General features: G+C 46.2%; 1 protein-coding gene across 1 annotated transcript in view; it reads left to right on the top strand.

The window, feature by feature from the left end:
* The first annotated feature begins 12,424 nt into the window (after nucleotides 1–12,424).
* GNAO1 (G protein subunit alpha o1) overlaps nucleotides 12,425–22,078 on the top strand; it is a 149,620-nt gene continuing 139,966 nt past the window's right edge. Inside the window, exons 1-2 of the mRNA XM_058674198.1 lie at nucleotides 12,425–13,351; nucleotides 13,566–13,608. Of these exons, the coding sequence (XP_058530181.1) occupies nucleotides 13,234–13,351; nucleotides 13,566–13,608 (161 nt within the window). The 5' untranslated portion in view covers nucleotides 12,425–13,233. The remainder of the gene's footprint in view (nucleotides 13,352–13,565; nucleotides 13,609–22,078) is intronic.

Here is a 22,078-nt window from a genome sequence, read left to right as displayed (position 1 = left end):
TTCTTTGACAGAAACACACACACACACAACAGTAAACAGAGAGCTGGGTTCAGGAACATGTGAGGTATCTGCATTGTGAGAAAGTAAGCTATCAGTAGAACCAACTGGCATAGATCGATCTTTTATAAGACCAACAGCTTGGATATAGAAAAATCACCTGCAAGAATAGCTATCAATACAAACTTCATGAGTCTGACTTGGCAGAAATAAGATGGATAATGGGTTGGCTTTACGGCATATAAGGTTAAGGCAACACTTGAAATGCCCTGCTCTTACCAGAAGACATGGGACTGTGATCCAGTTTCCTGCTAGTATATCTGACAACAGCAGGTAACAGTCCAAGTACTTGGGTTCCTACCACTCACACAGGAGCCCTGGATGGAATTCTTGGCTCTTGACTACATGCTGGTCCATTCCCAGTTGTTGTGGGACAACTCTCTCCTTTATCATTCTACCTTTCAAATAAATAAACAAGAAAAAAAGCTGCATTCTAAACAAGCATCCCAACTGATTTAATGCATGGCTTTAAGAATATGTTCTGGGAGTTTTAAGAATTTAAGATTCTAAGCTCTTACACCTAAATCTCCCTTCAAGTTTAACAGCAATATATTCAACCTAACATACTGTCAATATATGCACATTTGGGGTCAGTGCTCAATTAGATAATCCTCTGCCTGCATTCCATGTGGGCGCTAGATCATGTCCCTGCTGTTCCATTCCCATTCAGCTCCCTGCTTATGGTCTGCTGTTGTGGGCTGAGGAGCTGATTTACATCCTTTAGCTGAGCACTCAGGAATCAGGCCTACGGCAGTAGCACCTGGCCTTTGTAGACTCATTGGCATCCTATTGTCCGGTTAATGGGCTTGGGGGAAAGAGGATATAATATGGTAATAAAGAGGCTTATGGGCAGACTGCTCCCAGCACTTCTAACACCATCATGGTCTCTGTGTGTTGGTGCTTTTCGCTCGGACATTTGCCATGCCTACTATGCAGGCTCAGCTAGCCGCGACAAATGGCGCCCAATGTGGGGCACAGCGCAAAGGGCGTCTGAGGGACCCCTGGACCTACGAAGGTAAAGAATTAAGGAATTAGGAATTAAGGAATTTTGAATTAAGAATTTAGAATTTGGGAATTTTGCAGGGGCATAACTGATTTAATCCCCAGACCCTCTCCCTGTGCATGGGCACGAGGGACAATCTGAGGGACCCCTGGAGCTCTGGAGGGGCAAATTAATCTCATCCCCAGACCTTCTCCCCATTCAGGGGCACGAGGGACAATCTGAGGGACCCTGGAAATCTAGAGGCAGGTTTTAAAATTTTTGCAGGGGCATAAGTAAAATTTATCATGGGGCAAGAACTCTCTAAAATGCAGGTAATTAAGGGAATCTGAGATCTGCTCCAGTCACTAGGCACTGACACTACGCTTAAGGCCTCGCAGAGTTTTTTTGAAACTGTCTGCCACGTAGTCCCATGGTTTGCTTTCATTGTACTCATCCTTTTTCTCTGGCGCTTGCTAAATATTGCTTGTTCATCCCGTCAAGCAGTGGTGGAAGCCCGCCATAGGAAATTGTCCGTTAAAAGTAGGAGAGAGCTACAAAACAGGGTAAATAAGGAGAAAGAGCCCCAGACAAGACAAAGTCTGGAGAAAGTGCACAAAGGAGATTTGCGGTCCTCTTCTGAGGAGGCTGAGGAGGAAAAGGATGGAAGTGAGTTTACCGAGGATCCTCCACCTGTAGAGCATGTGCCAAACAAAAGTCCTTCTTGGACAGACACAGAGCTCTCTTCGCCACCTGAGCCATTGGCGCCATCATGTCTGAGCACAGTTGTAAAAGGTTTACAGGAGCAACTTCAGCGCCTCTCCCTTCAGATGAGGCAGGAACAGAGTGGATGCACTGTTGGGGCTTGCGCTGGACCCCCGCTTTCAACTTCTCTTTCAGCTGTGGAATGTGCGGTAAAGCAAGCACAGGAGCAGGGAGAACCTGAGGCAGCTACCCTTGCTAGGCGCTTTAGCTTCCCAGTAGTTGAGGTAGAGAATCAGCAGGGGCAGAGAATTAGACAGCACCTGGCACTGTCCTTTAAGGACATAAAGAATCTGAGGAACGCTGTTGCCACATATGGTCCATCGGCCCCCTTTACTGTTTCCATGATTGAAACCTTAGCACCTAACAATTTGACTCCGGCCGATTGGAAACAGCTCTGTACGGCTACTCTGGATGGGGGCGATTTTCTCATGTGGAAATCTGAGTTCTTTGAGCTTTGCCTTGACACAGCACGGCAAAATACTCAGGCAGGCTTTCCTGAGAGAAATCATGATATGTTGACAGGAGAGGGGAATTTTGCTAATGTACAGGATCAGATTAATTATGACCCAGGAGTTTATGCACAGACCGCTGCTGCTGCAGTAAGGGCCTGGAAGTCTTTATCACCTAAGGGCTCGCTACATTTACATCTCTCTAAAATTGTCCAAGGCCCAAACGAGCTTTACCAGGCATTTGTAGATCGCTTACTGGTAACTGCAGATAGGGTATTTGGTGATGCAGATCAAGCCATGCCTTTTGTAAAGCAACTAGCATATGAAAATGCCAACAAATGATGCCAGGAAGCAATTAGACCTTGGAAGCATGAGCTCCTTAACACGTATCTTAAACTTTGTAAGGACATTGGGGAAGGACAGATAATGGGTGCAGCCATTGCAGAGGCATTGTGTGGTGGCACAACCGTGGGCTCGGGAGCTCGTCCAAAACAAGGTTGTTTTAAATGTGGCCGGCTAGGGCATATCCGCCGGAACTGCCCACTCCAAGGTTGTGCACAGGCTGCTAATATGGACAGGCAGTCCCCAGGAGTTTGCCCTCGATGCCAATGTGGGAAACATTGGGCAAATGAATGCAGGTCCAAGATAGACATCTCCAGGCAGCCATCTATGCCGGGAAATGGGAGCAGGGGCCAGCCCCGGGCCCCGCAAGCACCAATGTATGGGGCAGCGATTCAGTTTGTTCCTCAGGGACAAAGGCCATTCATGACCTTGCCCGAGGGAGCCCAGGCAGTGGAGGATGGGACCTCCATACAACCTCCTACATCGTATTGACACCCCAAATGGGGGTACAGGCTGTTCCTACAGGAATTTATGGGCCACTACCCCCTGACACTGTAGGGCTTCTGTTGGGACGTAGCAGCACGGCCTTGAAAGGAGTTCATATTACCCCAGGAGTGATTGATGCAGACTATACAGGGGAAATTGAAGTTTTAGCCAGTGTTCATGCTGGAGTTGCAGTTTTGCCCCAGGGGGCACGAGTAGCACAGTTAGTGTTGCTCCCCACAGTGAAGTCAGATAATGCTTGCAGGGCTAAACAGAAGAAAGCAGGGTTTGGTTCCAGTGGTGAAGCCTCTGTTTATTGGGTCGCTGATATGGCAAGCCGCCCTACTTTGGAGTTGAGTGTAGAAGGAAAGAAATTTACTGGGCTTCTAGACACTGGTGCCGACACTACTCTTATTTCACAGAAATATTGGCTCCCAGGTTGGCCTGTTACACCCACCATGACCACTTTACAAGGATTGGGGATTACCCAAAGCCCCCTAGCTAGCTCCAGGCCTCTAGCCTGGAGGGATAAGGAAGGAAATGGTGGCCATGTTACCCCCTATGTAGTACCAGGTCTGCCAGTTAATTTGTGGGGGAGAGATGTTTTGCAACAAATGGGGGCAGTATTAGTATCTATTCAGGAATTAGCTATGTAGCAGATGGAGAGGTATGGCTACATTCCTGGAAAAGGTATAGGGAAAAAGCTGCAAGGAATTACTCAACCAATCTCCGTGGAACATAAGAAGGATAAGAAAGGGCTAGGGCATTTTCCCTAGGGGCCATTATGATGGCAGCTGAGGTTACTCCACAGAAGATTACATGGAAAAGTTCTCAACCCGTTTGGATTGACCAGTGGTCCCTTTCTACAGAAAAAATAGCCGCCGTTAAGGAAATAGTTCAAGAACAGCTGGCTGCTGGACATATTGTCCCTTCCACATCTCCATGGAATACACCTATTTTTGTGATTAAAAAGAAATCAGGGAAGTGGAGACTTTTACAGGATCTCAGAGCAGTGAATGCTACCATGGAGATAATGGGATCACAGCAGCCAGGATTACCGCTGCCTTCTGCCATTCCAAAAGACTTTAATATTGTTGTGATCGATTTAAAGGATTGTTTTTTTTCCATTCCCTTTCATCCAGAAGATTCGCCTCGTTTTGCTTTCAGTGTGCCTTCTGTTAATTTGCAGGAACCATTTGAATGGTACCAATGGAAATTTTTACCCCAAGGAATGGCTAATAGTCCTACTATGTGTCAGATTTATGTGGCTGCCGCCTTAAAACCAGTGCACGCCAGCTTTCCTTCTGTTATGATTGTTCATTATATGGATGATATTTTGCTGGCAGCTCTATCTACTCATGTGTTGCAATCCTGTTTGTGTAAGTTACAGCTAGAGTTAGAAAAAGCAGGATTAGCTATAGCCCCAGACAAAATACAACTTGTTTCTCCATTTAATTATTTGGGATTTCAACTTTTTCAGAATTGTGTTAAACCCCCAAAAATTTCCATAGCCACAGAAAAGTCGCGAACTCTTAATGATTTTCAGAAATTGTTAGGGGATATAAATTGGATGAGACCCAGTTTGAAACTTACTAATGCAGATTTGAAACCTTTGTTTGATATCTTAAAAGGTGACTCCTCTCCAACATCCCCTAGGGTGCTGACTATGGAGGGACGTCACGCCCTATGCAAGGTTGAGATAGCTGTTGAACAATCCCATTTGACCAGGATTGATTACAGTATCCCACTTTTATTTATTGTTATAGCATCCTCATATACACCTACAGGGGCATTTTATTAGCAGGGACCTATTTTGTGGGAACATTTGCATGTCTCTCCTGTTAACACAATTGTTCCTTACTGTTTGGCCATAGCAGAGTTGATACAAAAGGCCACTAAAAGCAGCCTAAGACATTTTGGAAAGGTCCCCGATACCATTATCGTTCCATACACTCAGAAGCAGCTTTTGCGGTTGCAGAATATGGAAGAGACCTGGTCTATTCTTTTGAGTACTTTAGATGTTAATTTTGACAACCACTATCCCAAGGACCCCATTGTAGTTTTTTATTTTGCATCCTGTTGTTTTTCCACTTGTAACCTCTCTTCAACCATTGCCAGAAGCTTTAACTGTTTTCACTGATGGGTTGCCAAATGGTCAGGCAGCTTTTGTAGTAGATGGCCAGGTTACCACCATCCCCACGTCTTTTGTCTCTGCACAGGTTGTAGAATTGGTGGCCGTTCTTGCCGTCTTTCAAACATTTTCCATGCAGCCCTTTAATTTGTATTCTGATAGTGGATATGTTGCCCATTCCCTTCCTGTGCTGGAGACTGCGGGCCAAATTTCTTCCCACTCTACAGCAGCATCTCCATTTGCTAAAATTCAGGCCTGTATTTGGGCCCCCAAAGATAAATTCTTTGTGACTCTTATTCGAGCCTGAAGAGCCTGGAAGTTTTCTGCCCTTTGTGATCCCGCCTTGATGGCTTGGCTGGGGGCTGTGTGGATTCTAGGCCTGACACCCAGCAGGATACCTGGCAGGTCACATAGGCAGACCACTCCTCAGGAAGGAGGTACCTGGTGTTTGATAAGATCCACGGCCCTATAGCTCATCGATTTGTACTTTTTGAAAGTTGCTAGTTTCAAACCCACCAATAGAAGCCTGCTAGATCATGACTGTATAATCAATAGCCTGAAATGTATAAAAACTGGGGAGCTTGGGCTCTCAGGGGCTTGTCTCTGGCTCTCTCTCTGGCTTGTGGGCTTGCTGTTTGCTAGCCCTGCGGATCCTGCAGTGGCTGCCCCTCCCCCGCCCGGCCATGCTGGGCTGGGGGAGGTGGCTGGGAGACCTGGGCTGACCTGAATAAACCACTTTTATGCCTTAGCCCGGGCTTCAGACTTGATGATTATCTGGGGATTTCAGAAACCGGCACAACAGAGCCCATACAGGTTTACCTGGGCCCTTGACATCAGGAAATGTGGCTGCAGATTCAGCCACCAAATTGGTGGCCTCAGCTCTTGAAGAAGCTCAAAAGGCACATGCTAGATTTCACTTAAATTCTAACACGCTTTGTTTGCGCTTTAGTCTGACTAAGGAACAAGCCAGAACCATCGTGAAGCAATGCTCAGTGTGCCCTCAATTTTTACCTGTTCCTCATTATAGTGTAAATCCCCGAGGACTGTTGCCCAATCGTGTCTGGCAAATGGACGTGACACACATCCCAGAGTTTGGGACACTAAAGTATGTGCATGTCACTATCGATACTTGTTCTGGATTTATTTTAGCTACTCCTCAAACAGGAGAACAAGTCAGACATACTCTAGCCCATTGCTATGCATGTTTTTCCATGTTTTTCCATGCTATACTAGCAGCAAGTTTCGTGATTTTGCTGCCTCCCACCATATACAACTAATTACAGATATTCCTTATAATCCTCCAAGACAAGGTATTGTGGAACGTGCCAACCGTACTATTAAGGATTACCTTATTAAAACAAAAAAGGGGAATATAGTACTTCCCGAGATCATTTGAATCTTGTATCATTTATTTTAAATTTTCTAACATTGGATGCTGAAGGATGGTCTGCTGCACATCGTCATCGGAATCCACCTCAGAAGCAGAAGGGTTATGTTATGTGGAAGGACCCCTTGACTGGTAAGTGGCTAGGCCCAGATCCCGTCCTCATTTGGGGGCAAGGATCAGTTTGTGTTTTCCCAGAAAATGGTCCGAGGTGGATTCCTGAGAGGCTTGTCCAGCAAGCTTCTGCTGCTGAGCCTGGTGAAAGCTCGGATACTGGCCAAGATGATGGCATTTGAGTCGGAAGACAAGCAAGTATATTAGGCCTTTATATATAACTGTAAGGCCCCCTAGCAGGGAAAAACCTTACCAATTGTCTCAAGGGAGTGAGTTTCCCCAATGACCACTGAAGACGAGACTTGATGCAAAAGCAAGAGGCTTTATTTGATTACCAGCGCACTGGGGCCAAGGCCAGTTCCTCACGCAGGAGGTAGGCATCGACTCCGAGTCATGGTATAGCATCCTTTTTAAAGGCTAAACCAAGTCTAAAATCATAAGACCATAAAACCATAACCATGAACAGGGAAGGGGAACCCTAAACATAAACAGGGAGGGGGAACCATAAACATAAGCAGGGAGTGGGAATCATTAACATAAGCAGGGAGGAGGCCATGCAGTTAGGGGTGGATGCTAGTTGCACGTGCCCCTTATCTCTCAGGCCCCCAGGTTCTATCATGAAATATTTCACTGCCTTTCACTGTCCTTCCAATCCCAAATGTTCCCTTTCATAACATAAGTATATCAGTATTTTGTTGCTGTTCTGCAGCGTATTCCCTGACTAATGGCAAAGCTGAAGTTTATCGGTGGCTTTGGACTTTGTTCTCTGAGAGCCATGTGGGATGGGGGAGGAAGTATTGAGCCTTCCTAATACCCTAATGCTTTGATTTGGAACTCCTTTTGTTTTGTTTATATTTTCCCCACCGTGTTTTGGATTCACCAGAGCGCAAAGTACTTACTTCCCCAACAGATAAGGGTGACATTTACATTTCTATTCCCCACCTGAAGCCTCTGCCCATTGCTGTCTTCAGCCATTGTCAAGCGGGAGGGCTTCAGACTGGCCTCTTTATCATTTGAAAGGGACCAAGGAAGTTGTCCAGTGACACCTTTCTGGCCTTTTGTCCCAAGGCCAGGTACCTTGGATACCAGGAATTTTCTTTGTTTTTGGAGAAACAGCTTTAAGAGGAAATTTTTAAAAATGCTCTTCCCACCATGAATACAGGTTTTCCTCTCTTGTTTTTCCTCCTGCCACTATAGCAGAGGATTAGTTCCTTCTTTCCTCTGAACCTGAGGACTCGCTCTTGTGAGTGAACCTTAGCTCATTGAATTTGAAGCTTGTGTTTGCTTGTGTTATCCCTATGTTTCTCTCTTAAGTACAGGAGATGCCTCTGAAGTGAATGACACCAAGTTCCAGTACACCCTGACAGCATGCTGGAATGGCAATTGCGATTCTGCTGTTATCCTGCAGCTGCCCTGAATCCCGCCTGTGCCTGTTGGGACTGACGGAGAGGCCTATGTTGGCCTGATAAAGAATAAAAGAGACTTTGGCCTAACGGCGACCATCATAGCCAGTATACATCAACAGCCGCCACCAACAGCTACTGTGGTGACAGTGAAATAGGTCACAGAACAGACTGCCAGAGTTATGGAACAACAGGACTTTACTGATGAACATGAGCGGGTGGGCATGCTTATGCTGTGACTGCGGGTTGATTTGTTGGAAAAGAAATAGCAGATGCTGTTAGATTTAGTCTAGGCCTCCTGTACCCCATCGTATACCTTTCTGTTGTATTGTATGCATTTCTGTTTTATCATCTGTGCAAGTGAAAGATGTTTTCCCTAGCCTGGGATCTGCTGCCTCCTTATTGCTATTGAGCAAAGTTACTCCTAAGATCATGGCCTCTTGTCTCCCATTGTGCCTTTTATGTATGTTTCTCCTGTGAAGTGCTTTGTTTTCCCAAGCCCGGGAACTGCTGTTTGCTCATTGCTATTGAGCTGATATTCACTCCTAGCCATGGAACAGGGTTACCAGCCTTCCCAAGTATGGTTTGAGCAGCTGCAGCAGACAATGCGTTGAATGGCAGCCAGTGACGGGTAAGATGGACCGGGAACTGACCAACCTAAGACAGAGTCTCTGTCATGCTAAGGAGATTCCCGATAACGGGTAAGGCTGATAACCTGAGAGTCCACAACCTAAGACAGGCACATTCAAGTCTGCTTTAATACAGAAGGGGGAATATGTTGTGGGCTGAGGAGCTGATTTACATTCCTTTAGCTGAGCACTCAGGAATCAGGCCTATGGCAGTAGTACCTGGCCTTTGCAGACTCATTGGCATCCTATTGTCCTGTTAATGGGCTTGGGGGAAAGAGGATATAATATGGTAATAAAGAGGGTTGTGGACAGACTGCTCCCAGCACTTCTAACACCATCATGGTCTCTGTGTGTTGGTGCTTTTCGCTCAGACATTTGCCATGCCTACTATGCAGGCTCAGCTAGCCGCGACAGTGTGCAAAAGCAGTAAAGGATGGTCCAAAGCCCTGGGACCCTACACCCATGTGGGAGATCCAGGGAAGGCTCCTGCCTCCTGGTTCCTGACTTCAGCTGTTGTAGCTAAAGCTCTGGCTGTTGCAGCCATTTGAAGAGTGAATAAACGGATGGAAGATATTTCTCTTTATCTCCTTCTCCCTGTATATCTGCCTTTTCAATGAAAAGAAATAAATCTTTAAATACATATATATCTATATTTAATTAAAGAAAACATATAAGGGAACAAATAGGGAAATTAATTTCACTTAATCAGAACACACATTCTAATTTGTCAGACCTGGGAGCTGTGTTTCATCATGAATTACTGTCCTCCAGAGATGTAGTACAAAAGCAATTAAATGTAGGCCTTACCGCTGATCCTTTTAGAGAGTATACAAAATGTTCTAATTGCCTACTTTTGAAATTGTAACAAAGAGGACAGCTAAGGATGGGGTGAGAGTAACTCTCTGGCCAACAGTAAGAATCAGAAAAAAATATAATTTTGAGGATTATATGAAGGAAAATGAAATAAAATCTGTCCTTGGTCTATCCATTCTCCACTCCTGAGGTTAGGACTGTCATTGCTTCATTCCCACAAGAACTAACTGTGGACACATCAAACACTTGTGTTTTCTAATTATTACTACTTCATACAAAACTGAACTAGTCTCATCCCTACTTCCTTTAGGAAAAGCAGAATAAGACTAAGATCTAGGATTTAAGCCTTCTCGTGAGTCTGAAAAGTATACTTGTTCTCATAAAGTATGCAAATCTATCAGAGGAGTACTTGCTGACTCTTGAACTCTCTGTGACCTTACACAAGTTCCAGATCTAAACTATTCAGTTTTTCACAGACTCATCTTGCTCAGTTGTGAAATGGGTACCCTGGTTGATCTGCATTCATCATCCAGGCTCTCCCCACTCAGCCATGACTGCCTCCCACACCACAGCAGAGAACTTGAGTTTCTGTAGCAGGATCACATGAGATCATTTTTGTAAAACTGCTCACTAAGCTGAAAAGCACTATACAGATGAAGCGGATTATTATTAGTCTTTTATGAAACCCAACTTATAATGATGCAAAATGATCCAGGAAAAGAAAACAGCGTAGACAAACCTGAAATACAACATCTATAACACCTGGTAGGTGCTTACTAAGTCAGAGTAAGGAAAGAAATACACAAATTATAGGTTTGTGTTTCAACCATACAGGGTCTTACACCAAGGATTAAATATACCTAAACCACACAAATCAGAATGTGCACCAAGAGCCTGGGCTCTTAAAATAATTAGATATGAAAGTATTCTATGGCTTCATTTAAAACATAAACTGTGACCCACCAGCTGCAAGAAAATATTTTAATTCTTACCTCCTCAGTATTCCAAACGCAATCTTAACAGATAGCAGAACCTGGGTGAGGTTGCTCAGCTTCCCCTCCTGCATCCGACAGATCTGAATAATTGTCCTAGCAACCTGTACAGGAAATAACAAAAACCTATAGAATGCTGGAGAGTTAAGCATTATGTGCTTGGGTTTGGAAGGCTGTTTCTGACAGACTCCTTGATTTAAAGGCAAACCAAATTTATCCCCTAAACCAACATCCTCTCTCAAACACACACACACACATTATCCCCTAAACCAACATCCTCTCTCAAACACACACACAAACACACATGAAGGGGACTGGAGGGATGGTATGGAAGTGGTTATTAACTTTATGAAACAATTCCTTATGAGTCCTTTGCCAGTTTCCTAGAATATGTAAAATATGGTTCAACTTTAAATATTCAAATTACAGTGCATATATGTTTTTGACACAGTTATTTCCAGAACGAGGCAAATCCATATGGGGAGAACAGGGAAATAACTACATTTTAAAATTTTCTGGGGAAAATTACTTTCTTCTGGGTGGGTCTAAACTGCCTGATTTTTTTTTTCCCCATGCAAATATTTTTATGCTGGGTAACATTTCCAAAACAGGAGTGGTTGATTTTTTTTTCTTTTGTTGAAATGAAGCAAACAAGTCTGCTTTCAGAGCCACAGAAATGCCCAACTGTTAGAAAGAAAACTGTTTTTCACTGGCTGCTTGCCGCTCCCATTCCCATGCAACCTTGTCTCTTGGCCCCTGGGGCTGTCTGGTGGAACTGACTGTAAAACTATTTTGTGCAGAAATAAAATTAGTTTCCGCCATCTCTGAGACCACCCATAACACGCCAGCTCTTTGGCAAAATTCTACCGATTTCCTCAGTATTTGGTCAGCCATATACTGAGTAACTGACCCGTGGGTCTCTGGGTCTTTGAGACAGGGAGAAAAAAAAAAAATTCTAAAGGATGGAAAAATATAGATATTCTCTCTTCAAAACTCTACTCAGAATCCACTTTTTTTTTTTTTTAATTTGGGGAGGGATAAGACACAAGAATCCAAAGTCCTCAACCGAGCTAAATTGTCCAACATTTGCCAACGCGTTGGAAAAATTAGGGAAGCGTTTTGCTAGCAGCTTCTCGGGGTACCAAAGCTCCCCTGGAAGGGAGTAGCCCTCCCGCGCACACCGAGCCTGGCCCACAGCCCAGGCGACAGAGCCCCGGCCCTGTTTCTGCCTCAGCCTGCGGGGTTCCTCTCCTCACAATCTGCTCTCTCACCTAGTAGGTATTCAATAAACGTGGATTAAAGGAGTGAAAACCACAAGTCAGCCTCGGGACCCCACAGAGGCCAATCATGGGGTACACGGGTTTATTCCTGTCTTATCGCCTCACGTCTGCTGAGATAACTTGGCCTCGCCCGTTTCGACCCCTAACTACTGAAGACAAGATGGAGAGCAAACCCGAGAGGGAGACAGGCCGCGTCGGACGCAAACCGGGATCGGGGTGGGAGGCCCACCTGACAGCCTCGCCCACACCCGGGCTCTCACTGACCAGAGGGCCGGCGCAAACGCCGCGCGGGGCCGGAGTCAGATTGGGATGAGTCGCCACCGCGCGCAGCTCGCCGGGCCCGCCCGCGCCCACCCTGAGGGAGCCGCGAGCCCGACGGACACTGGGGGAGGGGAGGCCGCGCTGCGCGCACGCGCGCCTCCGCCAGCTGAGGCGAGGCTCGGTACGCGCGCCTCCCGTGGCCTCCCGGCCTCCGCCCCTCCCGCCCCCCGGGTACCGGCGCGAGGCCCTGCTGACGTCAGCGGGCGGCTGGCGGAGCCGGGTGCGCAAGGCCGCCGGCGCACTCGTCGCCGCGCTCGCCCCCTCCCCCGCTCGGGCTCGCGCGCGCGCGCGCTATCGCCCCTGCTCTCCCTTCATTTGCCCCCCTCCCTCCCTGCCTTTCCTCTCTCTCTCTCTCTCTCAACCTCTCCCTCGAGCTCCCGACTGGTCGCGGCTCCCTCGCGCTCTCCCCCCTCTCTCCGGTAGGCTCCACCGAGCGATGCGAGCGCCTGAAGACAGCGACGCCTTCTCCCGCTAGAGACTTGCCCCCTGGCGCGGCCCCTGCCCAGCCTTGCCCAGCGCGCGGGGACCGGCGAAGTCGCCTCGGACGCACCGACGGCTGAGTACCGGCGATGCACATGCACTAGCAGCACCCCCTAACTCACTCCCTCCACATCCCGCGCCGCCGACACCGCCGCCTCCGCCGCCGCCAGACGCCTCCTCCGACAGCCGCGGCAGAAGGACCCACCCTGCCCCCCACCCCACCCTCCGCGGGTTCCAGCTGTGAATCCAGCTTTGACTATAATTTTATTTTTTGGGGCGGGGGGTCGTGCACAAGCCTCCGTGCCTGCACCCAGCGCCTCTTCTCCCGGTTCCGGAACCCAAGACCTCGGCCACCCTCATCTGGACACCCCCCCCCCCCGCAAGACCCACGCCAGGTGCCGCGAGTCTCGGCTGCCGGGATCTGGTTAGCAGCCTTTTTTTGGGGGGGGTGCTGGTTTCCTGACATTTTTGTTTCCAGCCCAGGAGAGAATACCGTGATTTTTTTTCCCCCTTTGAGCCCAGGCTCTGCTCTCTGGGGGGGGTGGGGGGCGCTCCAAGCAGGGGAGCCGTGCCAGCCGAGTCGTGCGGGCTGTGGCAGGGAAGGGGCCACCATGGGATGTACTCTGAGCGCAGAGGAGAGAGCCGCCCTCGAGCGGAGCAAGGCGATTGAGAAAAACCTCAAAGAGGATGGCATCAGCGCTGCCAAAGACGTGAAATTACTCCTGCTGGGTAAGAACCGAGGTTGCCACCCCCGTCCCCTGACCCCAGCCACTCCACACCCCCTGCCACCAGCCCCCTACTCCACCTTGCTCTGGCAGCCCTAGTCCCTGAGTTGGCCCCACCTTATGCACGGGGTTGCCTTCGCATGCTTTCCTTGCCCCCTCCCCAAGTGCCTCCAAGCTGACACTCACCAGTGTCCCCCCCCCAATCTGTGTCCCAACAGGGGCTGGAGAATCGGGGAAAAGCACCATTGTGAAGCAGATGAAGTAAGTCCCTGTGGTGTTGCCATTTGTACTTTTATTAAGAATAATTTTTAAAGATCGTTTTTATGACCTCATGCACTCCACATTGCACCCCAGGCCTGTTTTTAATTCGTACACACACACACCAGCACTTGACAACCCTCCCCCTCTCTACGTTGGTTCTGGGTCCTCCACCCCAACTCCTTGGGTGGGTGTTTGGGGGGGTGGGGGGTGGGAGGGAAGGGGAGCGCCTGTAGTTGTATGAATGACAGTGTCCGCCATATTGATCAGAACATCACACTATTGGCATGATTACCATCATTACTCCCGCCCGTGGCGTGTTCTGTGTGTCTGGCTGTCTCCATTCCCTTCTCCTCCTCTCATGCCCCTGCCCTGAAGATCCAGAATCTCACTTCTCCCTGCTCTTTGCTTGCATTGATTTTGAACTTGGAGGGGACCCAGCCCTAGACTGTGTGCAGGATAAAGTGTCTGCTGTTCATGGGTTTTTGGTGCTGAATTGGAGGTTGTGGTTTCTACCCCACCACACCCACCCACCCAAAAAGCAGCCAGGGTTAGGGATGGGTCCCTAAGTGATGTGACTGGCATAGATATATCCTGGCATAGGTGAGAGACTGGCTGTGGGACTAAAATGCCTGCCGCTTGCTGCCTGGGCCCCCCTCTCCCGTCTCCCTCCCTACCTCTCCACATTTGCTGCCCTGACTGGGCCAGTTTTCCTCCCCTCAGTGGCCCTTATCTGTGTATTTATTTACACTCTGCATAGGCCTGTCTTACATGTATTCTACCCATGATACGGTTTTAAGGCCCCACTTGCTGCCTCCCCCCTCTGCCTTAGGTATCAGTTTCCCCTCCTAATTAGCTGGGGGTGGATTTGAGTGATGGTTGAAAATTAAAGCAAAATGGGGTATTCCTTCCCTTCCGCACTTTCTCAATAAGGAGCCTCGCCCCTCCTTCCCACTGGCAGGCTCGCATCTTACCCCATGCACGTAGCAGTTCCTGGTGTGCTAACTGGCAGCTCTACCTGGGGAGGGGGTGGCCAGCAGGAAAGGGGTACCAGGCCTCCTGACCTGGCTGCTTCCGTTTGGCCTGAGAGTTGTGGGTGGAGGAGTTCGTTAAGACCGTTTAGGGAGGATTCCACGTCGCTTTGCTGTGACACCTTCGTGCACACACAGCTCCTAATTAGGGGTTGCTGTGCAGTAAACAAAAATGATTATTTTTCAACTTGACAAGATAGCCGAAGTAATTGCATCCCGTAGGAAAACAATAGAAAATAAAAACCCCTTTCGTGGGTGGGAAACGGAGTGTTCTGTTTGGGAACCAAGAAGCAAGAAATCTTGCATGTGTAACAGGCATGACAAGCGGGTTCCAGGCGGCGCCATGATGGTAGGGAGTAGTGGTTAGGAGGCAGCACCCCCCCCATATGCTTGACGTGTTGGTGTTTTGTTCCAAGGCTCTCTGGGGCTTTCTGTGCAGAGGCCCCCTCGGCTTGCCGCACCCTTCAGAGCCATCGGTAATTTGGCCTGGGGCTTCTCCCGGAGCTCCTGCAGCCCTAATGGATGGGGAGGCGGAGCATTGGGAATTGCTTTTTGCAACAAGGTGCATGTTGCATCTGCCTGGAGCCCTTGCGGGTCGGTAAATGGAAGCCGAGGCACCCACTTTCTCCCAAGGGAAGATATTTCCGAAGTTCAGAAGTCAGTAATCTGTAAAAGTGTGGGGTTGGAGCCTGGTAGAAGCCTCAGCCACCTGAGCTGGGTGAGGTTTCAGGCGTTGCGAGTGGTGGACAGCGCCCAGAGGAGACCGGAAAAGTCGATGGGGCTCAATTCGGCCGCGTTCGGCTTAGCTCGGTGTGGTTGGGCACCCGGCTCGGAGGGACTCGGCAGTGTTCGGAGCCTGACGGAGAGAGCCGAGTCGCTTTGGAAGAGAACGAAGGCACTCGGAAATCCTTGCTGTAGCAGAGCAATGGAGGAGGAAGGAGGGGGGACTGGCTAGAGTCGACCAAAGCAACTCCTTCCTTACCTGCTTTTCCTTGAGCATGCCCCATAAATTAGGTTGATTTAATAAGAAGTTTAAAAATATATGCTGAGTCCCCCCAAGGGTGCCTTGCCTTTTTTATTCAAAGAGAGCTGAGCTCTCTGAGGAGATAGGTGTGCCACTTCAGAACAAAAATTTCTAATTCTGTACTGGGGCTGAAAAATCTTAAATTAAGGCTGTATGTAGATTTGTCTGGAAAATCCATGTCTTCGTATTTTGTTACATGGTGTGTTAAGCGTGCGGGTAGGGAATGAAGTGTTGATGTTTGAGACAGTTAAGTAAGGCATTGAAATATTTCTCTTTGCACTAATCCCTGTACCAACTCTCACAGGACACCGTTTGGAAATAAAATGTCTGGCAAAACAGATTTTATAAGTAAAACATTTAGTATTTTTTAAAGGGGTAACATATCATCTTACCTTAGGGAGTAGGCTAAGTTTGCTGAGGCGGGTGGGGGGGGGGGTCAGTCAGTTTTCTGACCAGTGGAAGTTTTGCCACAGGGATCCTGGAATACTTGTCCTGACACATTCATGAATGGCAGCCTTCCTTGTGAACCCTCCAGCTTGGCTTAAAATAAATCAGATCAGGGCATTGTGCCAGGCTGGATGCAGAACTTGTTTTATTAACCACAAAAAGTGGAATTGATGTCACAGTATCGTAGTGACAAATTCTTTGGAGTTCTCCCCTGCAGGCAAGATCACCACTTGACTGAGAGACACTTGGAATCGGAATTATACTGTGGGTGAGGCCTAACCCCAACATCTGGGAGGCACTTAGAGAAAGCAGTTTCAGACTTCCTGTGCTATGTGATCAGTAACTAATCTATTGGGTCATGTGTCTGAGTCAATAAGAATGCTGTGAGATCTCAGCTGGACAGATGAAATTAGAAGGGTAGAGTCCTCCATGAACAGTGCCCTGTGAGAAACTGGTGGTTTCCCAGTGGGAGTTGAGGTTTCGTTCGCAGCTCTGCCTATTGGGCTGAGAAGAACATATGAACATTCAGGCATGACTAGTTGCCTTGTATTCAGTGTTTCCAGAAGAGCAAATAGCGTTCCATTCAGCCTGTGTTTTCCTCAATGTTGTGTGCTGGCTGGAAGGAATAGCCTCCTTATATGCCTGTGGTGACTGAAAGGAAAAGGAGAAGGCCTGGCTGGCAGATGCTGCTTAGGATAAAGTGCTGGTACCCTCGTCAGCAGGGGGGTCTTGCAGAGACCTTTGAAGTTGTTCTGCTCCTTACTTGCTGGAAGAGCGAAGTTGCTCCTGCTTAAAGGATGTCCCAGAAAATTTGAAAATGGTTATTTTCAAAGCCTGAATCCTGGTACCCATGTTAAGACTTTCATTTAGACATGGCTTCCTGGGTTTGTGAATGGGACTGGGCATCATGTCAGACAATCCAGGGCGTTTCAGTACTGAGAAATAAACAGCAGTAATTGAGACAGTGCAAATATAATTTTCCACATACTGTGAGTAATCAGGAACTCTTTTTTTTTTTTTGGTGCCTGGCATTTTAAATAATTTTCGGTGGGAGATGTGACTTCATCTATTTTATAGCCTCATCATTTTGCAGTCAGTCAGTGTGACTCTTAGTTATTGAGACTAATCAGAAAGTTTAAAGGAAGTGTCAATTTTGTTAATTACCAAGTCCTTACAAAGAAATCTCTTAAAGAATTGTATTTTATGAGGCATAGAATAAACAGAACATTTAAGTGGTTTCCCAGTTCTGAAGAAATAGTGTCAGCTGCTTTGACTGTGTACCTAATAAAAATGTAGAATGAACTGTGGGCATCAGTTTGGCCTTATTTGATTTTTTAAAGTCTTTTGTAATGTCAAAGTCAAGTTTCTCTCTGGAGCTTAATCAGATTTTTTTTTTTTTTTGTGGGGAGGAGTGAGAATTCAAGGTGGTAATGAGGTGTGTCTTGCTAGATGGTAGGCTTTACATAAATGGACACACAATGTAGAGGACGTTGGTTGTGCATTTACTCCCAAGCTATGTGTTCAACGCTATTTTAAAATAACATTTCAGCAGTTTCCCAATGAACATATCAGTATTCATACAAAATTTTCCAGGCCTCATAAGTGGGATATATTTCTGAAGTAAGACCCCACTATTTCAGAGAGGGCAATCTTAAAAAGTCTGTTGGCTGTGGAAAAGCAATAATAATAAAATAATACATTATTATAAATAATAAAATAACACGAAATAAAATTTTGTATGTATGCATGTATATGTATATATGTCGTAGTTTCTTCCTCCTGTCTGGCTCTGACCTTGTAATTAGGGCAATAACAGTTTGGTCTGAGTTTAGGGCAAGTCTTAATTCTTCCAGCATAGTGCTGTTCAACACCTTCCACAGGTAGCTCTGGTGTTAATGAAAAGACAACTGGCAACTTGCTCAGAGCCATATAAAATGGCACGTTGCTCTGACAGGTCCCTTGGTTTTCATGTTAAGATTCTCTTGAGAGCTGCTCTGCTAGATTTGTGAACTTGTTTCTGCCATCATCTTGCCCTGTAGCTGCTTTGCCTCCCTCTCTTCGGCCTGTTTCCATGTTGATTCAAATGGATGCACCTTGCTTACTGGAGACTGTGTGAGTGTGAACTGAATGTCAGATCACGTAGCACATGAGTTCTCTTCTGCTAATGGATGGAGCTGTCTCCCTCCTAACTGTTCACTGAGCTGTAAACACCAGCAGACATTCCTGCCAGAAGGGCAGCAAATACTAGTCCTCCCGATCTGCTTAGGAACTAGCTGTGGAATTCTTGAGCCTTCATTACTCGTTCATTTTTGAAATGAAACCTGTAAACCTTGCCACCAGTTAGATCCATGAATGAAGCTGCTTGTGAGTTGACATGGCTGGAAGGAATCCAGAACTTCCCTATGTCCGGGGCTGTCACATTTGTAGCGCTCATTGTCCAAGTGCCATCTTGGAGCCAGCCAGATTGTATTGTCTTCTTAGCATGCCACATCTGCTCAAGATAAGACAAAATTACTCATGTTTTTCAACTATACATTACCCTAGCTTTGTTAACACTGGAGATTTAATATGATTCAAATAAGGTCCTATTTTTCTGACATGTGCTCAATCCTTTGAATGCAGGGAGTTGATTCCTTGTCTCCCAGTATTTTCATCCTCGTTTCTTATAAAATCAGACCTTATCACAAGAGCACCTTGATCAGAAATACGACAGGCTGGCAGAGGGGAAGATTTCAGACTGGGACAAAGCATTTTTGGAAACAGTTAACAAAATTGATACTTGCAAAAAAAACCACTTTTTATTTTGAGAAACAGAAAAATGTGTGTGTGTAAACACATGTACTATGAGGATTTAAAAACAGTTGGTGGTGGAGCCTAGTGGTTAAGGTGCCACTTGGGACTCCATTGGGAGTGGCTAGGTTTGAGCCCCCACCTCACTGCTGATGTCTGCTGATCCCAGCTTCCTGCTGATGCAAATCCTGTGAACAGCAATGACTCAGGTCATTGGGTCCTACCACCCACATGGGAAACCCAGAATTAATTCCCAGCTCCTGGCTTCAGATTGGTCCAACATTACATACTGCAAACATTGGGGACCCCAGAGATAAAAGATTTCACTTTTTCTTGCTTTCTCTCGCAAAGGAAAAAAAAACGAAAACAAAAAACAAAGTACGTGCCATGAGCAGGGCACTCCACTGTTATTGATTGCATCACATGAAAAGCTTGAAGGTGCCCAAATGAATTCCATTCTAAGAATTGGCTCAGATTTGAATCACAGTTTTATTTATTTTTTGACTCTTTTATTCACACATAATTTACTATAAAGGAAAGTGTTAAAGAAATTAGTTGTTAATATGGGGAAGGGGAGGAAGGAGCAGTGACCTGTTAACTGATTTGGAAAAAACAGGTAGTTTCTTATTTAGAGAAGCAGTTCAGTGTACTTCTCTACAGTTGAGTGTGCTTAAGAGTGTGGGCTCTGCAACCAGGCTGCCTCTGGAGGTAGAACTTAGACAAGTTAACTTAAGTTTGGTGCCTCCATTTCCCTCCTTATAAAATAGGAACATAATAAACAAATCTCCCCAGTAGGGGTATTGTGAGCATGAAATTAGTTCGCTGGATGAAATGCACATTATAACAGTGTCTGAAACGTGGAAATCATTATACCAGTGTTAGCTCTAGTCTTTAATTCCTTTGATTAGAGGGTATTCCCTTCTTGTATAGAGTTCACTTGTTAAGTGTGGAGTACTTAGCCACGCGAGAGCCATGAAAGGTTGGGGGAAGGGCTCCGCGACTCATGTTCATGACTTTTCTTACTTTTCTGCTCTGCAGCACCAGTTACGTAACAAACTGTGTTGTCATAACTGATGTGACATTTTTGATGGCGTTGCTGCTTCAGTCCAAGAGGCTTGGGTGATGTTGCAAAGACAGAAAGAGCGCTGGAGCTAGGAGTGCAGACCAGTAACTCTGCGTCTGACTTTTTAAGGGCTCAGTTTTCTGAAATAATTAGAACATGGGTAATCGAGGCTCGCTTTGTAAGCTGAAAGGTCAATGGAATTGGGAATCCCCTCTGTTTTCTGGGTAAACTTCTAAATATAAAAGCACCTATGATGACTCCATCTCATAGAGGATTTGAGATTTCCCTGAAGGTTCCATGAAGACTAAGGTAATTGCAGCAGATCCACCGCAACCACTAAACTTTGTCAACCAAGAAAGTTGTAGTTCTGAGAAAACACTTTAAGCCAAACTATTTAAGCAGGCCTGGTTCTCAAGTGAATAAGGAGGAATTGAAAGTATCTGTCAGAAACAGAACATTTCTGGGAAGAGAGAGCCAAGGACATGTTAGAGAGAGAAGTGGTTTGTCTGTAGCTTTCAAGGTTCTCAGAAGTGGAGACAGTACTGGCCCCGACCAGGCATGACTGCAGATTAAGGGCCTTGTCCAGGGTGAAGGTTCTAAGGTCCTGGAATTTGGGAGATTGGCAGACTGGTAAAAGGGAAGGGGCAGGGAATTGTGTTTTAATTTTTACATACTGCCTGACTTGACTTTGGGCAGATCATTTAGCCCTTCTGGTCCTCAGTTTGTCTTTTATTAAATGAGATATAGACTTTCACTTTAAAATGTCTTGTTCCTACTCATAGTTTTCAGTTCTGAGATACAGTAAATGCAAAGAGAAACCTAGAAGCTAGAAATGCAGCAGGGGAATAATGGGAGTATTTACCACCCACAGGTTTTAAATGCTGAGCCATCTCTAGTTCTAATTTTCTTTACAGAGAAAAGGAGAAACATGCTTTTCATAGCACCATAAAATTTAAGTAAAATGAAATTCTGCAAGGCTAATAGTCAGTACCTTGAATTTGTCCTTTTACTCCCTTAGTTTGTCAGCTATCTTAGAAGCAAGTGCTATGCTAGAAAGGGAAGAGGAAGATCATGCTTAAGATCATGCGTTAGACTTCATGGCCAAGAGTTTCTCTCAAATTCCCGGCCTATGTGTTAGCCAACAGCTAGTTTTTCTGTAGAACTTTGCTGGAGGGAGTAGTGTCTCCATGCTATAAAAGTGACTCTGTGTCACCGTCTCCATTTTATCCCCTGGACTCTCAAATTACTAAACGTGTTACACCTTGTAAATTATTAGATGCTTATATGGCTTTGTCCCTTCCTAGCCTGGTGCCTCTTCTGCCTAAAGCAGAGATGTGGTGACATTTTTGTTCATAGTATAGCCTGAGCCCAATGTCAAATGTAAAGGAGGTGCTTAATAAATATTATTTAAAAGATAAAGAAACAAAATACACCAGGAATGCACCTACTATTCTATGTAAGTCAAAAACCATTGAAAACTTTGGATGACCATGGAATGCGATTGTCATTTTCCATCTGTAGTTAACATCTTCATTTGCTTTTTCACATTAACTTGTGAAGAAATAAAGTTATTGATTCCATCTTCCAACTGAGCAAGAGAGCTTCAGGGAAGTCAGATAGGAAGTTAGTTCTGTGATCCAGGTGAAGAAAGATCAACAACAAAATTAAAGCGATAGTAATGTGGATGAGTAAAAGAGACAGATGGAAGGGCTGTTTGGGCACTGGGATAATAGAACTTTAGTGATGATTAGTTGAAAAGGATTTGAGGAAGAGATGAGTTTTTGAAATTAGCCAGAAGTTGATTCATACTTCCTTGTTTTGGCCACCAGTGGGATGGTATCCCCTGAAATGAAACAATGCAAGAGGTAGAAGGAGGACGTGGGAAAGAAAATAATGGCTTCGTTTGGTCATGTTCATGATTCTCGTGGCTCATTCTAGTGAAGATCCGCAGTAGATGGTTAGTTCTGTGCATCAGGAGGTAGGACATACCTGGGGAGAAGAGTCTATTTGGAATTCCATGATGCTTGTGACTAGTAAGAGCTGTGGAAGTGGGTGCCCTCCCCAGGCTGAGTGAGAAGGGCAGGGAAGGCAGAGGATGTACTCCTACCTGCAACCTTC

Source organism: Ochotona princeps, chromosome 16, assembly GCF_030435755.1.
Source record: "Ochotona princeps isolate mOchPri1 chromosome 16, mOchPri1.hap1, whole genome shotgun sequence".
NCBI lineage: Eukaryota > Metazoa > Chordata > Mammalia > Lagomorpha > Ochotonidae > Ochotona > Ochotona princeps.
Note: the sequence above shows the minus strand (reverse complement) of the source record. Positions and strands in the feature narration are given on the sequence as shown.